Source organism: Achroia grisella, unplaced genomic scaffold (genome assembly GCF_030625045.1).
Source record: "Achroia grisella isolate CSIRO2021 unplaced genomic scaffold, CSIRO_AGI_Agris_v1 utg1064, whole genome shotgun sequence".
Lineage (NCBI taxonomy): Eukaryota > Metazoa > Arthropoda > Insecta > Lepidoptera > Pyralidae > Achroia > Achroia grisella.
The window spans coordinates 632781-658366 of NW_026712568.1; the positions used below are offsets into that span (position 1 = coordinate 632781).

General features: G+C 32.1%; 1 protein-coding gene across 3 annotated transcripts; it reads right to left on the reverse strand.

The window, feature by feature from the left end:
- Positions 1–1215: 1215 nt before the first annotated feature.
- LOC131841405 (SPARC-related modular calcium-binding protein 1) lies at positions 1216–25294 on the reverse strand. 3 transcript variants are annotated; one of them, XM_059189729.1, is made up of 12 exons: positions 24923–25294; positions 21563–21743; positions 17788–18006; positions 10941–10994; positions 9965–10167; positions 8937–9063; positions 7792–7860; positions 6067–6182; positions 4037–4229; positions 3362–3455; positions 2477–2733; positions 1216–2251 (listed from the first exon to the last, which is right to left on the reverse strand). In XM_059189729.1, the coding sequence occupies exons 1-12, from the start codon at positions 25001–25003 to the stop codon at positions 2172–2174; spliced, it is 1674 nt and encodes a 557-aa protein (XP_059045712.1). In that variant the 5' UTR covers positions 25004–25294; the 3' UTR covers positions 1216–2171. The 3 variants fall into 3 exon arrangements, with proteins under 3 accessions (XP_059045712.1, XP_059045705.1, XP_059045717.1); XM_059189722.1 differs by having other exon boundaries at positions 7792–7893; XM_059189734.1 differs by lacking the exon at positions 10941–10994 and having other exon boundaries at positions 7792–7893.
- Between the last annotated feature and the right edge of the window lie 292 nt (positions 25295–25586).

The window sequence follows — 25586 nt, forward strand, 5'->3', positions numbered from 1 at the left end:
TCAAATTGTGGCAAATAAGCTGTCGGTGATGACGACCACTATCCAATAGAACGCTATTGGATAGTGGTCGTCATATCCTACATATAAAGTATATATGAGCAGCATTACGGTCATCACTAATATATTGTGACGCCCATAGTGCCACTCATGTGTTTCACTAGGTTATCTCTGGATACTTTAGTATTCTCATCTTATCAGAATGTTCAATATTGTCACTGATATTCACTCCACCAGATTGTTTAACACGTTCTTTAGGGAGTCTACATAACAAGCACTCTTCACTCACTAACAATTAAGTACAATTCTGCTTGCTCGATGCTCTGAGCTTTTAGTTATCGCAAAGGAAAATATAATTATATATTTCTCCCTTTTTTCTGAGTCACGCTGTTATGAAATTAACGCGCGCTATCCGTCTTCGATGTACTTTTAATCACTACACTAAAAAGTTTTTTATATATCATTGTGAATATGCCTCATAAAATCTAATAATTATAATAATACATACATATATAAGGTTAATGTAGTCGTAGGTGTCGGTCTTAGGAACAATTATTGTTCTTAAGGACCGGTAGAGAAACTAGTTTGTATCGAAGTATTAAATTATTTATTTATCAATAATAATATTGAAAAAATATCACATAGTTCATACAGTTCGACATCAACTTACAAAATTTAAATAGGTACTTTCAATACATTAGTATACATAGAACTAGAGACAGAAATCAGGAATCTTTATATTAAGATTAACTATTAAATTCCTTATATTAAGCAACTACGCATATTTCGTAATTTTCTATATGTATGGTTATATATTCTTTACGCTTTAGACTGTATTGATACACACCAATCAAATAATTCTATCAATCAAAAGGCGTTCTTGTTAAAATTTGAATGTGGTCATATACTATATTTTTTTTAGTTACAATATTTTACTAGTAAATTTTACTCGCATGAATCATAACATAATTGACTTAAAATAGTTTTACAAATGTACTATTGTACATATATAACTTAATCTACATTATCTTATTTTAAATATACTATATAAATATTTAGGAAATCCATAGCTACGCTTATTTATTTTGTATGTCAAAATATAACTCTAGTTATAACCACTAGGATCACTACTATTTTTTATTTATATATATATAACAGTTATCAAACAATTATATGTATACAAACTAATTATCTTACACTTTAACACATAAGTAAGTATACACAGTTTTGCTAACATAAATGTTGATAGAATTGAATATTATTGTCAGTTTTATTTTTAAAAAAATCGAAAATTTAACTACATTTATACATATATCTACTGCATAAATGCGTTTTGTGAGTATGGATGAATGTCCGTTACTCTTTCACGTAAAATGGATTACGATGAAATTCTGCAGTAATATAGCTTATATATCAAAATAACACATGGCTAAAAATTATATGCGGGTGAAACCGCGGGCATACTTAGAAGTATATATTTTAGGTCATTACTTAAATTACAAACTATGTATGCATGATTGATGATGCACGCTACGCATAGATATATAAATAATCTACATTAACTAAAAAGAATATGGCAATCAACTTTAAAAGGTTTAATTTTAAACCGAATTCCTATTTTTCTTATTGTTAGTTTAAGTAGTTATTTATTATGCGTGCATTATACATGTTCTTCTAACTCTTGCTATTTGTTCTTTTAATTTAATTCCAAGTTATTTTCAGCTATACTTGTGTACGGCACGGCTTTAGCCATATTATATATATATGTTAGAGAATTCTAATTTTCTACTGCCAACTCTTTAACACAATTGAACCATATTATAGAACACTGATAGCAGTGCAATTTAATATATTACAATAATCATTATAATTATATTAATATCGACATTCATACACGCCTGTATGTACCGGCTTTCTGATTTGATACTGATGATGTTACATCAGAACAACATGCCAGTAATATTAATTAACTAAGCCAATACTAGGACTACATGTTTTCGAATAAATTATGCCAATAGTTAGAACAATTCAAGGACCTTAACTTACAATCACGCTGGGCAACTATTACCATGTCTTCATACTGATTTACACAATATTTATTCATTCACACATTTTCATTTCGTTTAACACCTAGCACTGGCACGAATGTCTATTTTAATAGGCATTTGGAGGGACTAATCGTCAGCTTTTAGTATCGATTCCAACGGATTTGGGCCTTTCCTTCTAGAGTTGGACGACGGCTTCGTTGCTTCGGCTGTAAGAAAAACCAAATTCAATGTTCTATTATCCATATAATAGAATTCTGTCTCTTTCTAACAAACAAGATTGACCAACCATCTAGTGGAATGGTTTAAACTAATATCTATTCCTGTATTTAGCTACGAAATATACATTACAAAAGTAGAAGTTTACCTATTATAAGGTTTGCAATAGTGAGGTTGTGAAAATTGTTTTTATATATAAATTATTCTTAACTCACTTGTCTGTCCCTGGGAAGCCTGCGTGACCTCTAAGCACGCCATCCATTCTGTGATGCTAATTTTCGTGTCGTGGTTCACATCACAATATCTGGGGAGTTTTCGACCACACTTCCTCAAATGTTCCACATTTGCAATCAGCTGGTGAAACACCTTCCACTCTCTACGTTCCAGTGCTTTGTTTTTGTCCTTATCCAGCATCACGTAGGTCCAGGTAGCTGCTTGTTCTTCATTAGAGGCGCCCCATTTCACCATGTCCCTGAAATTAATGAGTTTAGTCTAATGGCTAAATGAAAAAATGCACAGGTAAGACTGTTAATGATTACTATGAAGGTCACAAAAATAAAGGCTCAATCTCGACCACAAAACTATATGTGATTTCTAAAAAAATATGACTGATAGCTGATTGGAGATACATGAACGAATCGAACTAATAACCTCAGAAACAACTTAGTTAATTTGGAATGAACTTCACTAATGTGCTGACTTAAATTAAAATTTAGTGTTCGTTTTATTCTAATCGGTTTACAATAAAAAAAAATAGTTAGCTCAGCTAGTACTAAAATAATTATTAGATTATTTGATATAATTACAAATGATACAACTATAATTTATATATATTTATTATTAGTCACGGCGACTGACATATCAAAGCATACCAACTGACTCTTAGGCTATACAGGCATTAGAATTTTTATAAATTTAACAAGTTCAAGTATTCTCTATCAGATTTACTTTCAAATTAATTATTAAAAAGTGTTCATTAATATTTGAAATACCTGACGGACGGAAATTATATTAGATATATTGAAAGGGTCATCTTTTGGTGGTCTTCAAGTTAAAGAATTATAATAATTATTATTGTATCAAATAAATATGAAAATTACCCTGGTCCCGTGCCGTTTGTGGAACTGGTCATCTTGTTAATGAAGAAACTCCTGAGATCGCTTAAAAATTTCGATTTTACTTGTTCCGGACACCCTGGGAGATGAAGGAATAAAGAAGTAATATATAAGAACTTGGTTTAAAATAGTTTAAATTTCCAATGGTACGCGTTAGATGTATAATACAGACATACTACAATTGTCTAAAACTAAGGAAATAGATTTGTCATTATATTATTGTATTTATATCAATATTATTATAGGACAATTCATGTTGTAACGCAGGGGAATGTACCTTTTTTCTTGTACCTAATTCAATCCCCAAGTAACTTTCTTTGTGAGATGTGTATCAGTTGAAGGGTAAGATCAACAAAACAAAACAACAAAAGAAAGTGAGACAAGGCTGTGTATACAGGTTATCGAGCGTAATACCTTAGTCCTTTGAAGTGGTAAAACATAACGATAAGGGCGTCATATAATAACGCTATGTCAATGGTGTTGTTCATATATATAGGCGACGGTTACCAATCCAATTAAAGTATATATATATTACAGGGTAATGACGCATGACATCTTAGTCCTCGGAAATGACAACGCATGGCGTCATATGACAACGTAATGTCTGAGGTGATGTTCACGTATATGTATATAGGCGGCTTAATAAAATTGATGCCATACCTCTCATTGGACTAGCATGTTGCGGTGCAGCGTCGCAGTCTGGACGCCTGTCCTTCACTGAGGAGCCTGGTATTGGTTTCCCGGTGTCCTGGTGTACGCACCAGCAGTACCCAGTGGAGCGGTAGCACTGCGCCCTCGCATATCTACCGTCGCCTGTGCATTCCGGTACATACAGCACGGAGCCACCGGCTTTCTGTGGAGTAGTAAATGCGATATTAGTGGAGAATGTACCTACCAATGATAATAAGTATAAGTTAAGTCATAATTATTTATCTAATTCTAGTTCTCTAGCGCATCAGAGATATTTGCAGCAGCGCAGATAAATGATATTCAAGCCATAATGCGAAAATGAACTGCATCACTGAAGTTAAAATAAATTAAAGTTAAATTTCGAGGGAGCGCAAACAGCCTCTTAACCACTATTGCAAATAAGTCAGTTTGTCCACTCCAGAGGTACTGGATGTGATTGCACTGCTTTGACCCAGTGCATCTGGATGAGGACATACATAGATGTAGATATATGAACTGTGAGATGTATATTATAATTTTCTAACATACTTTATAAGTTTTCTAATAACAATATGGATGGAATCCGAAGATATAATGCAAAATAAACCGTAATAGTTATGAGTTCTAATTTAAAACAAGTTAAGGAAATTTTCTTAACGATTTTGCAGATCTCAGTACCTAACTGTGACTTAATGTAATGCACCTAGGTTATAGACAAATGAATTCAATATTTAAACCCATAAATAACTGTGTCGCAGTTATTTTCCGCCATCTCCATAACAAGGTATGTTATGGAATTGCGTATTTAAACAATACGCAATTCCTAGATTTATAAATACATAACAATGAACAAAAGAACGAAAATAATATCGATAATGGTAACAAATAAACAACATAACCATATTCGTAAATTTCATACGTTATTACCTAACTTGGTACCTAATTTGAAATGACAATATTGCCGTTTAATTGCATTATGAAATGTGTATATTATACCAAACATACATTATGTAATACAGAAACATATATGTACCTACTTTTAAACGATAGCGATATATCGACGGCTCTTCAATATTTTTTAGGTCGTTACTGGAGAACATTACTACAGCAGTTATTGGTTATTTGAGCTATATGACCGACCCATTGTATGTTATTATATTTACAAACAATATTAGAAATATCGCCTCATTGTTCCTCCTTCGCCAATGTAGTCGAACAATTAAACAAAACAATGTATATGTTTTGAATTGTAGTTTAGTTATGACTAGAACAGTTCGCATTAAATTGATTGAATCATAAATACGCGCCGTTTGCATATACCATTATTGTACTTATTAAGAACTTCGCTACGGCATAAAATTTGCAAATAATAATAGTTAGGTAACCTACGCCTTGATTGACGCATTAGCTCAACGTATTTGTTTTAAAAAGATTCCAGATTATTTATAGAGATCTTTAACTCAATGTTCTTAATCATCTGCATTTTTTTTGTAAAATTTGAATGATATGGCAAGTGCTAACAGTTTCCTATGTACATGTTTGGCATTACGACATTATATCATCATAAGGACAGACACCTCATGATAATGTGATGTTCTAACAGGACTAAGATGTCATGACTCTTATCCTGGAATTTTATTTCCATATACAACTAACCGTTCAATCAAAATTCAGCTTACAAAGCAAGGCGCTTGACGGCTGACGTACAAAGTAAGATAAAATTTCGAAAATTTTGTGACCTTTATATATATTATTATTATCTAGATATTTTTTATGCCAATGTTAGTATTTTACTGTAAGATAAAATATTTATATATTTTATTAGTTTCGAAGTTATACAATATTTTCCGGATTGGAAAGAGTCAATCCAACTTCTATAAAACAAGATTTTAGTTTTCACTTTAGCATGTTGATTCCGTAGTACTTAATGTATAATACAGACCTCTATAACGACACTCGCTTTGCTAAACATTGTAAATACGTAATAGAACCTACTCATTACAAACAAGAGTCCACCAGACCTGTTCGTCTAACACCGCCTGTCGATCTGTGAGGCAGTCATTTGCTTCGTCTTCACGCCGTGAGTCCACATCGGAGCCATCAGGTGCAAACGAATTTCTCATTATGCCTGGCAACACTGTGAAACAAAAGAAATTCTATAATTAGAAAATTAAACAAGCAGTATTACTCATATGGTATACAAATACCGTATCTAACAATGGAATAGACGTATGGATAGTACGTATACTGATATGTAGGTACTTAATTGCTACTAATTTGAACATGCTACAGAGCATGAGCAAGTAGTTCCGGGGCGCTTTCTTGAAGTTTCGGAAATATGGAAAACAAAAATAAATTTAAATGTTAAAAAAGTGATATTTATAATCACACTATTTACACGTAACATCGTGTTTAGGACCATGCCACTATTTTATAGTGGTTCCTTTTTCTTTGGTAGTCTACCTTTACATACATCCACTTTCATGTTAAGAAGGTACCTAGTTTAAATCATAGTACTCCTTTTGCATATCATGTCTATAACAAGACAACATCGTCTATTAATGGACTAACTTTCAAAGTTCGTCTTATATACTCATTTCTTACTCTTTTATGCCTGGATGAAGGATCTGTGTATGTGGCACATATCCTTCATACATCCCATTTTAAGCTCGACATTCATACAAAACGAAAATACTTAAATTATTATATATATATATACTTTGACCTTTAGTTATAGGGTCATTCGGGGTCACCTATCGTTCCAGAGAACGCCATATATGGAGTTATAACGAGATTCGTGTCACACCGCATGCGTAGATGCTTCCGCATTTGCGCATGCGAACCGAGACAATTTGGCTTAGCAACTACGACGCATGCGGTATGACTTGATTTGACACCTGATCGATAGAGCCGATCTGTTGCATCCTGGCACATTGACACGTGAGTAGGTCAGTTAGGTCACAATGTATGTGTGCGTCATAATAACGAACTATCTAGACTCGGCAATTCAGTTCTATCGATTTTATGCAAAATTGTGTCCGGGTAAACGCTTCCATGCCCTAGATGCTAGATCTACCTAATATCAGGTGCAATCGGCGGACTGAAAATGATTAATTATCGTAAACAGACAGTCTGATTCATTTAAATACTAATCGAAGATGTATATACAAATAATTTTTATTACTATAATGAATGTCTGTATTATACTAGTATGGCGGGGCTTGAAATAATTATCTCATCAGGACATCATCCGTGTAACCAACACGGGTTTGTTTATCACATATTACCTACATATTAGAGACCTTACTATATATGTTATTACGATTATTACGAATATAAATTTTTCAGGGTTTATTATAGTAATATATATGTAATAAAATGTGTCCCGACATCCCGGTAGGTGTGGAACTACAATAGCAGTTACGACACTTACATAGATAACAGGATGTTCCTTGGCCCTGACAATGGATCTGGAGCTATGTGATTGACGTCTAATGCCATATCAAACAAACTGCTCCATTTTCTAATCCTTACACGTTAGATTCTTACTCAATACAGACATACTAATTAAATTGACGAAATAAAAATGTTTTACTATGTTTTAAATTTTTAACTGTATTAATTGACTTATTTAATGTTCAAAATTGAGCGTGAATACAATCGATGGAATTTTTTTACCAAGTGTAGTAATTGTAGAGAGGCACTCTCTCTTGGGGTTGGTATAGACTTTCAAAATATTGTATCACCTGCGCTGGGGTCCGACGTGGGTTCCTCTTCCTTATAGTCGGGCTCCGCTTCGGGTCCGCTGCCCTCGTCTGCGTTCAACAACATGAAGAAACGGAGAGAGACTATATATTATTATTATGTTTGCACATACATTTGCATTTCGCATTACCATCCAAACGGCTCATGTCACATCAATTAACATAAACTATAATAAATGACAAGCAATATGAAAAGAATTGCCGTTGAGGGTAACCGTTATAATAAACTTTAAAAATATAACTTAATATTGAGATTCTATTTGTTAATGTTATTGAACTCTATAAGATCTGTTTCCACTCAACATTCTTTTAGTATGACGAATCATTATCAATTCTATGCTATAATAGTACTATATAGGTACCTAGCCAGACAGGATTTTAAAAGAATCTTCAAACAGTGTATTACAAATTCATTTTGTTTCCATATCAGTTATAGTTACGAGTTATAATTATTATACAATAAAGGTATTTAAATGTAATAAAAGTAAATAAACATATAATGTATTATAATTATTATACTAATTTATTTACATTAAGCAAAATCTATTTATTACTGTATAATATGCTAGATGTAATTAAACAGGGTATTAGGTATTTAGAAGTTAACTGGTAGTACTAATGAAATTAATTAATTTTTATAGATACTTACGTCCAATAATAAAAAAAGTAGGTTTCTATGTATTAAACAGATGACGTGATTTGGCAAAGCTTTTAGTTTTTGTATCACGTTTTATTAGGGAGCTTGATTAGCAATCAATTAAGACCTTGAATTAAACAAAATCTACTATACTTAATGTTGGTAACATGTATTCTTATCAGATTGTAGGAAATACATATAATAATAACAATAATCCACGAGAATTTACACAGCGCCATCTAGTGCTAAGCTAAGCAGCTGATAGAATATATAAAAAAATATTTTTTTTAATATTTGTGCAATATGCATAGAAACCATACAGACTAATAAAAAGAATTATTCTCAGGAATATAAATGTTCGTACAAGGCATCGGAAGTATAATGGTGTTCTAAACCGCTAGTCCACCGAGGTTATATATAGCGCTCGCTTTTATTAAGTTAATAAATATTCAGTTGGAGAACTCCTAGCATAGATTACTTAGATACTCACAGTCCGGTGCAGGTGGTTCTGGGTTATATAATAGGCAGGCTGCCCACTCGGCTCGTGTTATATCGCCATTACCATCACTATCACAACTTGGCGCCCAGGCACGGGCACATCGCTTAGGTTTCATCACCTGTACATTAAAATATAGTTCTGCCGTTCTATATCTACTAATATATTATTTCTATTAATTTGTAGCTCGAACAGTAACCGTTCGATATCATTATTGAGTTTAGAAAGACATAAAATAATAATAGACTACATAACTGAAAGAAAAAATAACAAACCGAACTGGTACCGCTACGGGTAGTACCTATAGAAATATCCTAACGGATGACTACAAACGTTAGGATATGTCTATAGGTACTACATGTATGTATGAAAAAATACATAAAATACAAACAGACGAATAATGACATTTAAAACAAACGGTCAAAATCTGGTAGTATCTCTAAGAATAAATATATAGTTAAAGTAAAAACTTTCTGACATGAAATTGGCATAATATAGATGCCATGTATTGCGGTAGAATCATAAAATAATTTGTTAATATGTAGGTACTTGTTCTAAGTTTATTTCATAACTCAGTTCACAAAATCCCTGAATGTAAAACTTTGAAATGCTTTATTAAGTCTTCTTTTACGGTTTTCCTACAGTTATTTATAAACTTAGTTCTACGAGTACACGTACAAAGTAATATAATTTTTAAGTTTCCGTGATAATGTTTATTATGAGAAGCTACTTTTAACTCTATATTCTTTATTTATATATTCATGTATATTAATAATCTAAGCCTATTTTTTAACAAGACGCACGCTTTTAATTTTATTTTGTTCATATTATTATAAAATATATATCATTCATTGTTACTTCGAATATTTCGCATCGATAAAATTCTAAGGAGTTAGGATTTAAAGTCACAAATTAATAGCGTCTTTACATAATGTGAATATGTAGGTTTAAATATTATTAAAATATTACTTAAAATTATAGTACCCAATTACCCAGTTAAAATACAGATAGATAGATGATACCTTTTTAATAAGCTTCCTCAGACCTCGATATTCAGATTTCTGCAAGGTCCCACTTCTGTCTCCGTCCAATTCATTAAACTTCCACTCTGCGACGACTTCCGGTTGAGGATTTTCGTCCTGAGATTTTATAATTCTTTTGTACTCCCCTTTGAAGCTATTGATCAAAACCGTGTTGAACTGATCGCGATCAACCCGGCTGCAACCTAGTTATACAGAACATAGTCATGAGCCTTCCGTAGGATTTACCACATTTAACAGGATATTATACAATTATTACATACAGGCAATAAGGATGCAAACAGTAAGCAATATAGCAAGTAATTCAAGACAACCACTTATGGTGGTTTATGGTGTGGCGACACCGTCAGGTCGACGGTGCAGTTTGTTCCCGCGAAAACACTTGTCAGAGACTGACAGATAGTTTATCTGAGACTTGATGGACAATATATGTCTATATTATTATTAGTACTATTTATAGTACTACTGCTTATTATAATATATCGGACACGACCACGAGGTTATTTGACGTCTAGGCATTGACGTATTCCAACCAACAACTCCAACCCTTGATACAATGGACGGGGGCTTTCGCATTGCCAACGACTGACGCATGGTCTAACTCCAAAATGGGATATGGTCTACAAGGTCTAACAACGCCAGAACCATTTGCTGGGCTGCCTAATCACTGCAGTGTATGGTGTTATGGTTTCCTATCTTAACTCAGATAGTGTCAGTCGGGTCGACACCAAAAAAGATTGCTATGTTTGAAACAACTCAAATGAGATATAATTCTGAAATCAGTAGATAGAGCAAAGGACGATGACAGACAAAAGTCTTAAGAGACGTAATTTAAATAAAATACTTAATAACAATATGCAGTAAGTAAATATATGTACATAATACATTGTGATATTATCAGTATTTATGATAATAATAACATACGTATACAATTGGTAAATGAATACATTCTACTTACTTTTTTTATTGCGTTTGTCGCGTGCTGACGATCTGCGCCTGGTTTGGGATTTACCTAACAACAAAAATATGAAGTGAAGAGTGAATATATGATTTAAGAGTCTAGAAATAAGGTTTTCAATTCGGCTGTCTATTTCTATGCATACCTAGAACGCGATACCTGTGTCAGCCTTTAACGGATTGCGATGATGTTTTTTAGAATAGATTGTATATCCTTCTGTGATTAGTTCACAGAAAATTTATTAATTGAAGTCCTCGACGTCTATTGTGTAATATATTCTATTGATTTATAATCGTTTTATTTGTTTCCGATTAATTCTTTCCAATAAATAATATATAATTCCTATTAATAATGCGTTCTTAAAAATATACTAGTTATTTTCTAGATAGACATGTACTAATAGTAATTAAACAATACATATTCTCATTGCTAACAATCTGGTAGATATTATAACTGCATACATTAGGTGATTCGAGATTTATTTCCATACAGATGGTATATAGTGTCCCGGCCAAGAGGGGTACGGGGAAGCGCGGGGTACGTCTACCCAACCGGTCCAAACGGCGGTGATGCACACATTAGCCAATACAAAAACCGGTAACGTATCACCATTAAGACGTGGCCTTTTTTATACCTAGACACATATTTTGAATAAAATGCCATAGAGTTCAAATGATAATAGAAAAGTGTCACGAAAGATACAAATAGTTGAAAAATAGGCCTTCTATGTCATTACGAATGAGGGTTCAACAATTATATACCGTACTTACTCACTTTTCTAATTACTTTATTTTTTAATAACTTTGGATATTCGCTACTATCAGTCACACTAGTATTAAAAGACTTTATATACATCAACAAATTCCATAAGGTATGTAAACATCTCAATTTTATACCCTCGCCTTTTATTATTTCAATTAATATAAACTATAGTACAGATAGCCGTTGAAATAAAGTTGACAGAATTAAATTTATTTCCGTGTAGGTAATACACGTATTATCTGTGCATAGCTATATTTAATGAATAAGCACTATTAGGTATCTTTGAATTTCTGTCTCGGATGACCTCTGTAGTTCCAAATATACGTAGCTAGTTCTTTTTAATTCTTTCTTAACGACTTCATTAGAAGTGTACAGGTAAAAGGCTAAATATAAAACATCAAAGGTGCGCTCGTAGTTATCTAACAAAGCATTCGAATGACGTCTGGAGCATTTTTTCTATCGTCATACGGCTGAGACGGGTTCGTTTTGCTTGAAAGGAAAAAAAACTGGGCCCATTGTGTTACGGCGTCGAGCAGTCTGAGATGCACCGCTGTTTCTAAGAAACAATCCCATACAGACGATAGTTGGTCGCAGGTCTATGGTTGGAATCATTCGGAGTCATCAATTCAATTTTAATGGTATCACTATACAAACTATAATAAGCTCACATATTGCTCGAATAGGATTCAAAATACTTACAATGAAGCTAATAAATATTGAGACTTTACTTTGTTTTGTTTTTACTATCTATTACTTTAAAGAGAGCAGGTTCCTCTTTCGACAAAAGATATCTAAATTTATTATCTATCAAATACAAGCTGAAACTAAACTAGGTAGGTAGATATACCTAAATAGTTATCCAATCCATATATATCTGTATGGAATTCTAATATCAATACGCATATATGCGTGCATGTATTTTATTGTATATTGTTACTGTTTTCCAAAAATGAAGCTTGTCATTTTAATTATACTAAAACACTTAAAATATCCATGTAATAAAATGATTTGCTTTCAATCCTGACTTTAATTTTTGAGTTTATTTGTTTTGAACTTTCATTTAATGAAAAATCAATATTCACTTTGACCGTATATAATACGTTAATAGTAAATAATATCATATTATCTAGTCTCAATACAAGATGTAATAACATCTGGTGTCTGGAGTAAGATTTACAAATTGCGGTGCCATTTAGTGTATCACTTATTAATACGATCAGACCAGATTTATCAGCGATTTTCGCTATAGATGTTCAAACGTAATTGGAGAACGAAGTAGATCCAACGGGGTCAACGAAGTGGCAATAAATGTTTAATTGCTTGCATAAAAGCACCAGTGACTAATGGAAGGGACTGGTACACTACTTCGCTACTCATAATTCCAATAAAAATGTAATATGTACATTTGATTAATTTATTTGTAATACTAATTATGTTTAGTCTACAACCTACTAGTCTACACCAAATGTCTATAGCTTCATGTCTGTTTGGTGATAAATACTTCTTTAATTATGAACCAATTTCATTTGCTGGGATTAAAAGCATGTTTTATATCGAGTTCAATGTGATCTTTCAACAGTTTTGTTTATTTGAATTATTTCAGTGGCTACCAGATAATGTACACATGCAAAAAATTGCTAAAACTACTGTTTATCTCTTCCAGCAATAGTAAAGTAGTTCTATATTTAAAGAAGTCATCTAAGTACAAAATAAGACATTGTCACGCGTTCACCGTACTTTATACAAAGTTTATACCTACTGTCATAAAATCCAGAAATATTATAATCTGTCTAAGTACATTAATATGATGAGTACTAGTAGATAATATTCAGCTCTATCCTTCCAAATAGATAACATTTAATCGTTTTCGGCCAAAGTAAGTCTTTGGAAACTAACCATGGCTTGATTATGTTGAGTACGTATTAGGTTTCTGTGCTATTTCACGGCTCTATCTATACTTTATACTCTTTCATATGAAGCAATGTCTTAGAATAGCACTTTTTAGTGGCAGAAATTGGTGAGACAGATGTACACACTTAGGTGTTAAGTTAAGTTTCTAACTTGAGATCTACTATTTTAAAGTTTGACATTTTCTTATGCGAGTTTGAAATAAAAACTTCCTAGACTTAGCAAGGCTTATGACAATACTAGAGATAGCGTATGCTATCTAATATTATAAATACGGCTTTGTTTATATGCTTCCACGTACGTTATGTATTTGAACGATGTTCTCCAAGTGGCTCAGTTTGAATAGGTATACCTAATTAACAGTAAAATGAAGTCTAACTTAGTCTCAAATATAATGCACACTCGCGCCCTGTTTTTACCTGGGTTTATTTTTATAAATAAACTTCGCTACCTACGTTATTATAAGGATTTAGGTAGAAAATAAAAAATCATTATGAGTCACAAGATGCAGACTACTTAAGTTATAAATCAGATATGGAATTTCCTGTCGTCTGGCATATTGGTAGGTACTCGAATGCAGTAGATTTACGTCTTGAGATTGATTGCTGAAGACATTTAGTCGCACCCAGATGGTTATAGACAAAAAATAATTAACATACTCAACGTACTCTAGCATTATATAATATTATTATAAATTGATATTAATAAAATATCTGAAATATATTAAATGAAATAAAAAATCTTGTTTAAAATAATAATTAAGAGGTAATGTGAAAGCTCTTTACATTTAAAAGTAGGTATGTATCAACAGATGGTATGACACATTTATATTCTATGAACATTTTCACGCATATTTATATGAAAAAAAAATATCCGATTAATTTTACTACTCGTGCGTAACTAGAGAATAGTTTCGTACGAGTCGTAAAATTAAAATATACTATGCACATAATATTTGTATACATTGGTATTACAGAATCTAGAGATCCTGGTCATTATAATATTTGTAATATATCAGATTGGAGGAACTAAGACACCCCTTAGTAATATATTCTGCGATGTTAGAACTGCAGTTGGTCTCCCAAATGTGTCCAGAACTCATAAGCAGCGGGTGTGGAAGGAAACAGACGATTAGTCGGTTAACGCCCTGCGTAGGCCGCCCCTGGTCCAAAGGGTAACTGAGGTGAAGTGTAAGTCAATAAATTACAAACAAATTAAATTGTATTATATCTATATCCGTAAAACTACTTTGTTTTTATGCTATTGTGGTGATTATAAATCACTAGTCGTGAGTATAAAAACAAAACCGTTATCTGCTTCAGGCTACCTGTTAGACCTATTAATTTTATTAAAATTACTCTACTCTTTTATGTTGTTTACGTTATGAATAGAACTAAAGTTTAAAAAACTTTATAGGAAGAATTCATTTTTTATCTAATATTTTATTTTAATAAAGAACCGGATTCCCAAAATTAGTTAGGTACTGATTAATGAATAGTAGATTTATATCAATTTATTCTTTATATATCTACAATTAAATACATCGTTACCTAATGGGTAGATGCACTGGAATTATTTACTGAATATTCAGTTGAACTAGCTATCATGTCCTGTATTCCTGTTACTATTTCTGGTTATTGGCAGGTTATATCTAGCTCTAGCGTAGCACGCATGCGCTAGTCCTTGGTTAGCACCTACTGTTATGAAGACCTAGTAACATAGACGAAATGTTATGCTCCATAAATTTATAAAGTATCTCTGTACATGTAATATGGTACACTGATGACATGCATCTAAATTTATTTTTTTGTAATAAACTAAAAGTATATACCTACTTTGTAAGGTGGAGTTACCACGGAACCACGGAACAACACGTATCAATGCATAATTTGATAATAGCTAGGTACCTGACTAGTGGTAAACAAGTCCAGATTGCCATCTTCCGCCTTATGGGCCCCTGACCCTCTTTATGTTTACATTTATTATATGAAGCACACGTACATCATCTCAACTAGATAGGGAGTGAATTGCCGGAATCTACATTGAAAACAATCGCGTGATTTTATTGACTAATGTCAGCTATATACCTGCTCTACTTCTGGTTTCTTTCACTAGCGATTCAATTTTCAATCATGGCAGAATAGAATAGAATGTAATTAGTTCGATGACAAAAATTCCTTCGGTGTTAATAACTAGTACCTACGTGATGTCATCTATTCAAATCACACATTTTAATCTTCTTCTATTATTTTTCTTATTACGTAGTACTCCATACTACTATTATTGGTTGTCTATAAAAGAATAAAGCACGCGTAGGTCATGCCATAGGCGTCACAGCAAGCTGTGTCCTCGTGTAATGATCACCAGTTTCAGGAGAAACTTTTTGACAACTTGTTAATTTCACATACAACTAACCTAGTAATTTAAAGAAATTGCATGTATAAAAATACAAGCAATCGATTTATATTTTATTATTGTGTTGTATTTAAACGTAGTTACATACTGGTGAAGATTATTTACATCATATCTTTCATTATTCGGCGTGGTCTGCTTCGTATCTATTAAAGTAAACACCTGTTTAACAATTTTATATTGAGAAGCGTATTGCGCGGTTTGGTTTGGATTGGTATGGATTTCTCTAGCCACCCCGTATTATACTTAACGTAATGATACACATATGTATTAAATTGTTGTATGATTAAAATTTATTTTACAAACTGCATGGAACAGTGATTCATGCATGGTTATTACATACGTACGTAATTTAATGATAGGTAAATGTAATGTCGATAATAATTTCATAGGCGTTATTATCGGAAAGCCCCTAGGGAACGGGAAATACCGAGTCTTATGTATATTTAATTCCCATGAAAAGTCTGAATCATAGATACGATCGATACACGGATTGATTCGAATACAGGGAAATATGAGTAGCGCGTACCAGGTGGAAAATAAAGGTGAAAAAGATGAATCTTATGTTCGGGTGCTGAAGTGGCTCTAGGATAACGTAAACACTGGCTTTCAACTGGATCGTTGTTTACAAACCATGTCTAAAGTATTTCGTCCATTATTTACGAGTTAGCGTTAGGCAAAACAGATGTTCTGAATCCGGGAACGATAGGTGTATAAAGTATTTCCAATGTGTTAAACACATAGTATATAATCTAATAAATGCTAAGTGTAGACCATCATTTATTATTATGCTTTATTATAGAAGAAGTCTTTGATGTTGTAATTGAAATATATTGTACGTTGTCGTGGTACGGAGTCGCAGAGTACGAGTAATAGACTAATAAACAATTAATCTGGAGTACATGGTGCCATGCTTAATTTCTCTCAGTAGCCGTTATAATACAGACTAAAAGCTGCCATTATAATCATGTTTTTTATCTCAAGTTTTTTCTGACTTATGCTGATGTCTGTCATATCACATTACAGGTTAACTTCGAAAAATGTACATACATGTACCAATATTTAAAATTGCTGGGTGAGTATTTCGTTCGTATCATGTTTTGTATCTGTAAGCGAAACAGTATTTTAATGGTACTTAAGCCTGTCTGGACGTCTGTCAACCTTCATGTTCAGACGAAAGGTGTCATGTATCAACATTTTCAAGAAATGTCACCTAATACCCTTCATTGCAAGTAGTCTAAACAACATGTAAATTATTATTATTATGCGAATGATGTATTTGCGACCTAATTAGTGTTTTTAGTTTTATACTTACTTAAGACTATATATATATACTTTTGTTACTTATTTAAGACTGCATTTTTTATTTCATTAGAATGGCAAAAAAACTGACCGCCCACCTGATGGTAAGGGGCAACTGTAGCCTATATATTAGTACATGAACAGTACTACGTACACCACGTTATCGTGTGACGTCTGTGATACCACTTATTATTTATATTATTCTGTAATTAGTTAGTTAGTTGCCTTATGCTTCAAGCGAAACACACCATACAAAATAGCTTCTTAAAGGGTTGCACGCAGACTATTACTGTATTAGAAAATTATCAAAAATTTAGAATAATATGTCTATACCAAAGGCTTCACCTATCGTGACCTATCGCCAGAGGCTTTCCATAAAGAATACCAAAACTATAAAAGAAAGATGAAAAATGTAGATTTTGGTAGACGATCAAGAAGACCTGAGATTTAGTTATCGACTTACCCGTCCTTGTACAGTCCGGCCGACCACTCCTGACCGCGGTGTTGGGCAGGGTTTTTCCTTCGGGCGTGACACACCAGCAGCCCGTAGCGGCGCCCGCGGCGGCACACTGCACCGGCGCATAAGTACCATCAGGGCGACACTTGGGCACGAACGCGGCTCGCCGCCCAGCACGAGCGTTTTGGGCATAACTCAGTGCAATCGAGCATGAAGATTGCCCATCTGTTAAGGCAACAATATTTACCTTTTAGTGGTACCAATACAATAATCCAGTAACCTCAAAAATATAAAGATTATCATTACACAACAACTTTTAATAAAATTACTATTCTCGGGTATATACATATATTTCCACTAGTTCTCACTACTTACTAATACAATAAATTTATGGAAAAGAGAGCCTATCATTTTTATTAAAATAAACTGATTAAGTCGCGAGTATCAACTAGTAAAACATAAAGCGGTCTACGATAGAGCTAATTAATAAAATTATTTAAGTTGCAAACGAATTTAACTATTCCAACACATAACAATGTCTTTTCATACGATGTAAGCGTATCATTCATACATAAGGCGAAACTTGCCGTTATGGCACGACGATGAGGTAAAAAGAAAATATATTTACAACAATAAAAATATAAGTATTTTTATTTTAATTCCATTAAACACCTACTTGATTTATACCATTGAGCAATATTTAACCTTGTTTGGGGACCGATAGCGTTCAACTAGCATGAATCCTAAGCTAATTCATCATACTTTATGATGAAGAATGTTCGCCGGAAAGCGGTAGTTGAGTAATCTCATAAATATTGTGATCCGGCCCACTTGCCTCAATGACTAATTAAAGGAAATGATCCACGAGCGTCATAAAAAGTAATTATTCATACTTAAGTCACTTTGTCCCATTGTAAGTTATCCATTAGATAATTCATTTGGTACACAAGAAAAACTGAGTTTGATCATAAACAAGCACGTTACATTGTTTTATCATAGGCGCATCATCCTCATTCAATATACATGTAAAGATAGGGAGACTATTCTAGTGACCATAAAATTCATGTAAATGTTTTTTTAGTTATATCCAATTAAAACCAGGGTACGGGTATTCGACGATATTTCAAATCGCTTTATATATAACAGAGTTCGCCACCATTTTTGAAGTTGGTTATAAATATGAATGAAATTATCACACGCACGAAAATAGTAATACGTAACTTATATTTACGCAGAATTGAGATTGCATTGTTCGTATATAACTTGACCTTATAATAATATTCCTAATTTATGAACGTCAAATAAATTACAGTACAGTAGCATAGATAACAAACAATCTATTCTAGTTTATAAATACACTAATGCACAACAATAACTACAGGGTAAAGAAATTTTAAATTGCATATAAGTAGTTTCAGTAATTAATTACATTAGAAAACTTTTTGAATCACCTTCGTCAAAACTGCCGATCTTAAAATATAAAAAAAATTGAGAATTTCTTTACTTATATTAAACCAATAAGATTCCTTTTTTATTACCAGATTGGTAACAAATTTATAAATTTTTCTATTTGTTTTTATAACAAATGTGGAAACTTTTCCTAAGTAATTTCTAGCTTTGATACGAGGAATATAATCCATATTGTGTAAGTCAGGAAGTATTTATTGAATTGAAGTAATAAAGATCTGTATTGAATCCACTATGATGGGCTAACTGATGTGAATTTATCCTCACTTTATAATCCTCTATTGGTGCTCCGCCAGCTACATCGTTAGCGAAGGCGGGTGTACAATTCCTTATTCATCCATTTAAATATATATATATATATATTAAAGTAGATGTGTGGATGTGACCAAGGTCATGACGTAACAGATCTTTTATTAATACCTATCGAGGAATAGTACCAGCACTACAAGTCTGTACAAACATTATACATCGGTAATTTGTGTTTCCTTGACGCGATTATTATTTAGATGAGTTTGACTATTTGATAAACACCATTGTGAGAGCTATTTTAAGTCATTATTGATAACAAAGTCAGCATCTTAGCTGCAGAAATAATTGCAGCGGAGAATTGCATGGTAACAGTGATATCAATTATTATGATGGCATTCAATTGTTAACAGGCTACATAGATACTGTATGAGTAAATATACATTTATCTGCGATATATTTATTTAAATATGACATATTTTTAGAGTAGGTAAACATGTTTTAATAGCAAAAAGTGGTGTTTACTTTTTAATAGTTATAATTGTTCTAAGAATAGACAGAATTACCTAAATGCAAAATACATAAATTTATATTCACGTCTTAATCATTATTAAAATCATATATGACACTGCATCTAAGTAGTAGGTATTTTGTAACCAATTTAACCACGTTGACTTTATTAACTGGATGGTTTCGATCGGGTAGGTTAATTTACTGCAGGAGTATAAAACGAAGTAAGTACTTACTAATCCTAAAGTGTATTGGAATATGGTATATTAAATTTTTATTTTGATTACGTAATACATTAATTGAATATATGGTATAAGATATTTGACATTAAAATAAAATACAAGTTACAACCGCGAAATGCGCAATAAAAATCACGAATTGATTTTTAATCGGAATTACATCCATATTATTCCATATACTGTATAATGAGAATGATATAAACCCATAAAACATTAATATTTTATTAATTTTTGATACGTGTAATTAATTCTATGTGTGTAATATTGTAATTTAAAATGAGTGCGTTTTATTAAAATTATCTGCACATGTCGCCTTGACTCTGTTCCGATGTTGTTTGTTCACGCCTCGTATGTATTTATATCTTAAGAACATCTTCAGTTTGGTTTATCCTGATAAAATTTGGTCTACTAATAACGATATAAAAAATCTTCTAGAGGAAATCTTGAATTTTAAGTTGGATGAAAATCGTCTCTGCCCTTTAGGCATGAAGGTTTTGGTATTCGTTGCGTATATGACATGCAGCTTTACTTGTGTCTTAGCCTGGTACTGAAAACCTCGTCACTCGTATGTTATCCTTTAATGGTGATGGGTTTTTTATAATTCGTGAGTGAGGCTACTGAGTGACGATTAAGATATCCTGAATTTATCTGAAGAGGCTCAGGTTCAGAGAAAATGGCAAGATATCCTGGCTAAGGTCACCTTAAATTACTTATTACGGAGTACTTCCGAAGTCGATTTACCTAGAATCAGTGCCAATCAATGCCTCTTTCTCTGGCAATTCAGCATAGAAATGGTGCATGCGTTATGGAAACTTTTGGAAATGACAACGAGATGTCCCGTGTCGTAGGGCCGGTTACTTTTACTTGATGATTGTCTTGTCAGTTATATTTTGTTTTCATTGTGTGGTGATTAATTATGTATTGTATTGTGATAATTAATTTTATATTATATTATATAAACAATCTATACGTGAAATAAAATATCTAAGGCTTTACCTGACCATTTTGGAAGTATATATGTTCTTATACCCAGGGCCATAAATGTCATACTTGTGCCAGAATTCCATTTCATTCAGTTGGAATCCCTGCTTACCACCCGTCATTCAAGTATGTAGTTAGTTGGTGGTAATACGATTGAACTTGTGAAAACTTTCTACATTTATTTTTAAATAATTTTATAATTATATATAGTTACAAAGTATAAGACTATTATGTACAGTAGGTAATAGATGTATGTAACATTATATTTACTTACTGATTGTTGACTCATTAAAACTGATATAAAGATATACATTTAATGCTTCCTGTTTGTTACTCACCTAAACAAAGTCCTCTGTGAGCAAATGTCACTGGTTTACCAGCGCACTGTGCCTTCATGAGCTGACATTTAGAGGGGTAGGTTCTGCCGTCTGTGCCACAAATTGTGCGTCGAGCGTTTGCCCCACTGGCTTCACACGCAGCCACTCGCGATAGGCACGCGTCACTGTTTTGCGTACTCGGCTGAATATCGAAAAAAAAATTAATCACTTTAGCTCGAATTATTATTAATTGTAATTTATTATGAAAACTATATCTTAACTTAGATTTACAATATATAGGTGAAAACGCACTAAGAATTTTCTTACTCTTTTTAAAATTCTAAAACCTAGAATTTTAGACAAAAAATTCTTACTGACGCAAAAACTACTGAACAGAATTTTCGTTTTGGCTTTTGTTGTTCTGATGAACCTTATATTATATTTTTCATGAATATATAATGTAATAAGTACTTTGTATTTTTATATACGGCATATTTAGTAAAAATCTTTACCTGTTTTCTTATAATAATGACAGTGTAGTAACCTGGTGACAGAAGGTATCGACAAATTTATAGTATATTAAAATTTAATAATATGTATTAAGATAAAGCGCGAACTATGCCCTATGGTTTAGACCAATTATATACTATGCGTTAATCTAAGATATTATGTATCTGTATACTAAATATTGTACAATGGCATGCAGAAGTGTTTATTAGAGTTTTCAGTGCAGTAGCACACGAAATTATTTGTCGTTGCAGTTCGAATTATTTAGTGTAAAGGGTAGTAGTAATAGGGCGAAGTACCAATCAATCGAGCGATTTATTGCAACGTACAAGATTATCTAATGGCCTCAATGATAGGTGGTTATAGCAAGAGACAATGGGGCTAGGTGAATAATAAAACAATAAATAACTTTTTGTTCTAATAAATCAAAATAAGTAAGTTATGTCTGATTTATTTTAATGAAATGTAAACAATAATATGCACTCGAGCCACGAAGTCACAGTTTATTTGTTGATGTGTGATTGGTGCCGTTACATCATGTATGTGTGTATTGTAGACAAATAAAAAATGATAGTAGGACTGTTATTTATATTAGAAGTTACAATAAATCCAGACAACTACACCTCGAGGTGATCCTACCCTTGATCGAGGTGACGTTGAACAGACTTAATTCAAATATCAATATGTCAGAATATCCGTGCCAAAGACGGTTTGCGAATATATGTATAACGATATAAAAATATTGTAATAAACTTATTATCACAATTCCTGTCAAATAAGACGTAATAAAATATTATGTATTATTTATAGGCGATTTCAATCAAATAAAATGCTATTCGAGACGAATCTATCAAGCCTATTTAATTCAGTCTATTCTAAGAACAATAGGGATTGCGCACTCGAAACGACTTTAAATTATTATGCTTATGATTATTTTTCCTTATAAACGAGCACGACTTAGCTAGACGTGTTCATTTGAATTCAATTCGCATCATTGGCAACCAAGTGAATGTATTGTCTGATGCCAATTTTCGCATGACAATATAATTTACTGCATGCTCTCCGTGCATTGCTGTAATTCTGTTTTAATAATACAATATTTTATGTTATTATAAATAAATGAGAAATATGTTCCGTTTGTATAGATAAAGTCAACATCTGACCAAATTCAAACAATCTTCTGGCATCTAGAGATAGCTACCGTTTCAGTGAGTATTTTATATTCAATAAAATAATCTGTGAAAGCTGGAGGGTAAGTGTACGTCATCATCGATTTAAAACAACAATTACTTCAAAATAAACCCGGTAGAATTTTATTTCTTTATCAATTTATACAAAGATACAATTTATAAAATTATTCTTAGTAAGTACACATGTTAAATGGTATTACTATTATGGTATATATGGTACATATACTAATATGGTATGGTATGACTTTCATTAAATTACTTATTAATCGACTTGAGAAACATTGGAAATTTTTATGCACTTTTTTTCAAATATTGCATGCCTATATTACAAGCACGCATATTAGATATGTATTCGCATTTAAAATTTTAATTAAGTACAATGTATAAATGATTACATTAATTAGTATGCAAATATTCGTAATTAGAACAGTGCATGAAATTTATGAAGTAAAATAAATTTCACGCAATTTTTAAGTATGTACTATCTACCATTAACGTATTTATATTGAAATTGGTTACCAAAGTGGGGTTTAATAGTAGGATTTAACTAATAGAACTAATAGAATTCTCTACCAGCCAGCCTTTAGAAGCGTACAGTCGCTTGAATTTTAATATATTAGAAGTCTGTATACATTATTATAGAATAATATATTTCTTTAGTTTTTCAATAGAGTTTTAATTACTTTTATAATAACATTGTAGTTTGTAAATAATTTTTTTACTAATTTTGTGTTCTTAAAAATATTCGGTATCTATTATAAGTTCCAATTATTATTTCAACATATCACAGCTAAGTTAATATCAAGTACTAAAGACGGGCTATTCCAAGGCTCTCGTTACTTTATTATAAAATATAAAATAGACGAATTCTAGACAGGCGCGAAACCATAATCCCTCTTTATTTCGACTTCATTGTTCATTAAATTGAAAAGTAACATTAAAGCAAAAATCTATGATATGAAAATATTGTGTTGCTAATATATAATTGAAGAGTATAAAATGGTAGGAATGGCTGCAATTCAATGTTATTGGATCGTAATTAGTTGAGGCAATAATCTTTATTATAGATATTTAGTACTTAAATGCAAATATAAAATGTATCTACCTAAATAATACAAAAGCCGAATAGTTGATTTCAACTGTACAGTTATACAGTTAACTAAGCTACTTGGCTACTCGTGATCATCTGATGTATGTTTATATATATAGATATATGTATACAATGTTTATATAGAGAGATTCACGTCTAGATATTAATTGAGTGACATAGATCTAAGATAGATAAGAAACCACCATTTAGTGAAGTAGCTATTTGTTGCATATAAATATGTAGTGTATTTGTCTTAACTTCACGCTAGGTCTCTTATAGGGTACGCACAGAGGGCCGACTGCCATTAGTTTCTATTCTTTTACGCACATCTAAATTTACTAGTATCTAGTAGTAAAATATTACTACGATTCTTTTAAATAAATCAAATATAAGTATCTAAATATATACCAAAGGTAATTGGTAAAAAAATATTACTTGTTTCTTTCTATATTTCTATATAGATTTGTAAATAATAAATTAAAATAAAAACACCTCATGAAATGGTAAACATCGAAAATTATTACTAATAAACATATATTTATTATTTATGTTCACTAAAAATATATTATTAGAATTTTTAATAAGCCAACTTACCCTTAACTCGCAAACAACTCCATTAAAAAAGTGTACAAAATTATAAAAAAATATATGAACCACAAAATAATTGATATGCATAATGTTAGCAACAGAAATATGAAGTGTATGTATTAAAATATTGAATTAAAATTATAATAATTAATATTTATTTATAACACTTGACCACAAAACAAAACAAAACAATAATTAATCGGACGTCGATGTAACTTTTCGTTATCATATTGGCATAATATAAAAGAAATTCCTAAACAAGCTTTGTTGTAGGCAAAGTTTGTACGGATGTACGACAAGCGACGATCGTCAGGAAAGAGAGCAAAGAACAGAATAAAACACAATAAGGATAGATCCCGGTGCACCGCTGGCCGGTTGCCTTGCCACGAGCAAAAAGCGCACGCGCACGCACCCCGCCCACCGCTTACCATTCGTATCGTTTCGTATCGTTAACGAGTAATGGTGTTATATTAGTGCTAAAACCGGTGCTCGCCATACCGAATTATAAGTCAATAGATCATTTCACATCAATTATACTACATTACGTGCATTATAACCTCTAGACATATACAATTCTATACACTAGACATAGGTAAACCATTGTAGGTGGCTCAAGTACAGCAAAATTTATAGGATATACTTCTATTGAAATATTCTGTTGTAGTTTTAT

Coding starts and splice junctions, on each gene's coding strand:
- LOC131841405 (XM_059189722.1), bottom strand. CDS start 25,003: ATGCATATCAATTATTTTGTGGTTCATATATTTTTTTATAATTTTGTA. Junction 7,894..8,936: donor AGAACCACCTGCACCGGACT/GTGAGTATCTAA, acceptor AATAATATATAG/TCTCTCTCCGTTTCTTCATG. Junction 2,252..2,476: donor GGCTTCCCAGGGACAGACAA/GTGAGTTAAGAA, acceptor TTTTTCTTACAG/CCGAAGCAACGAAGCCGTCG.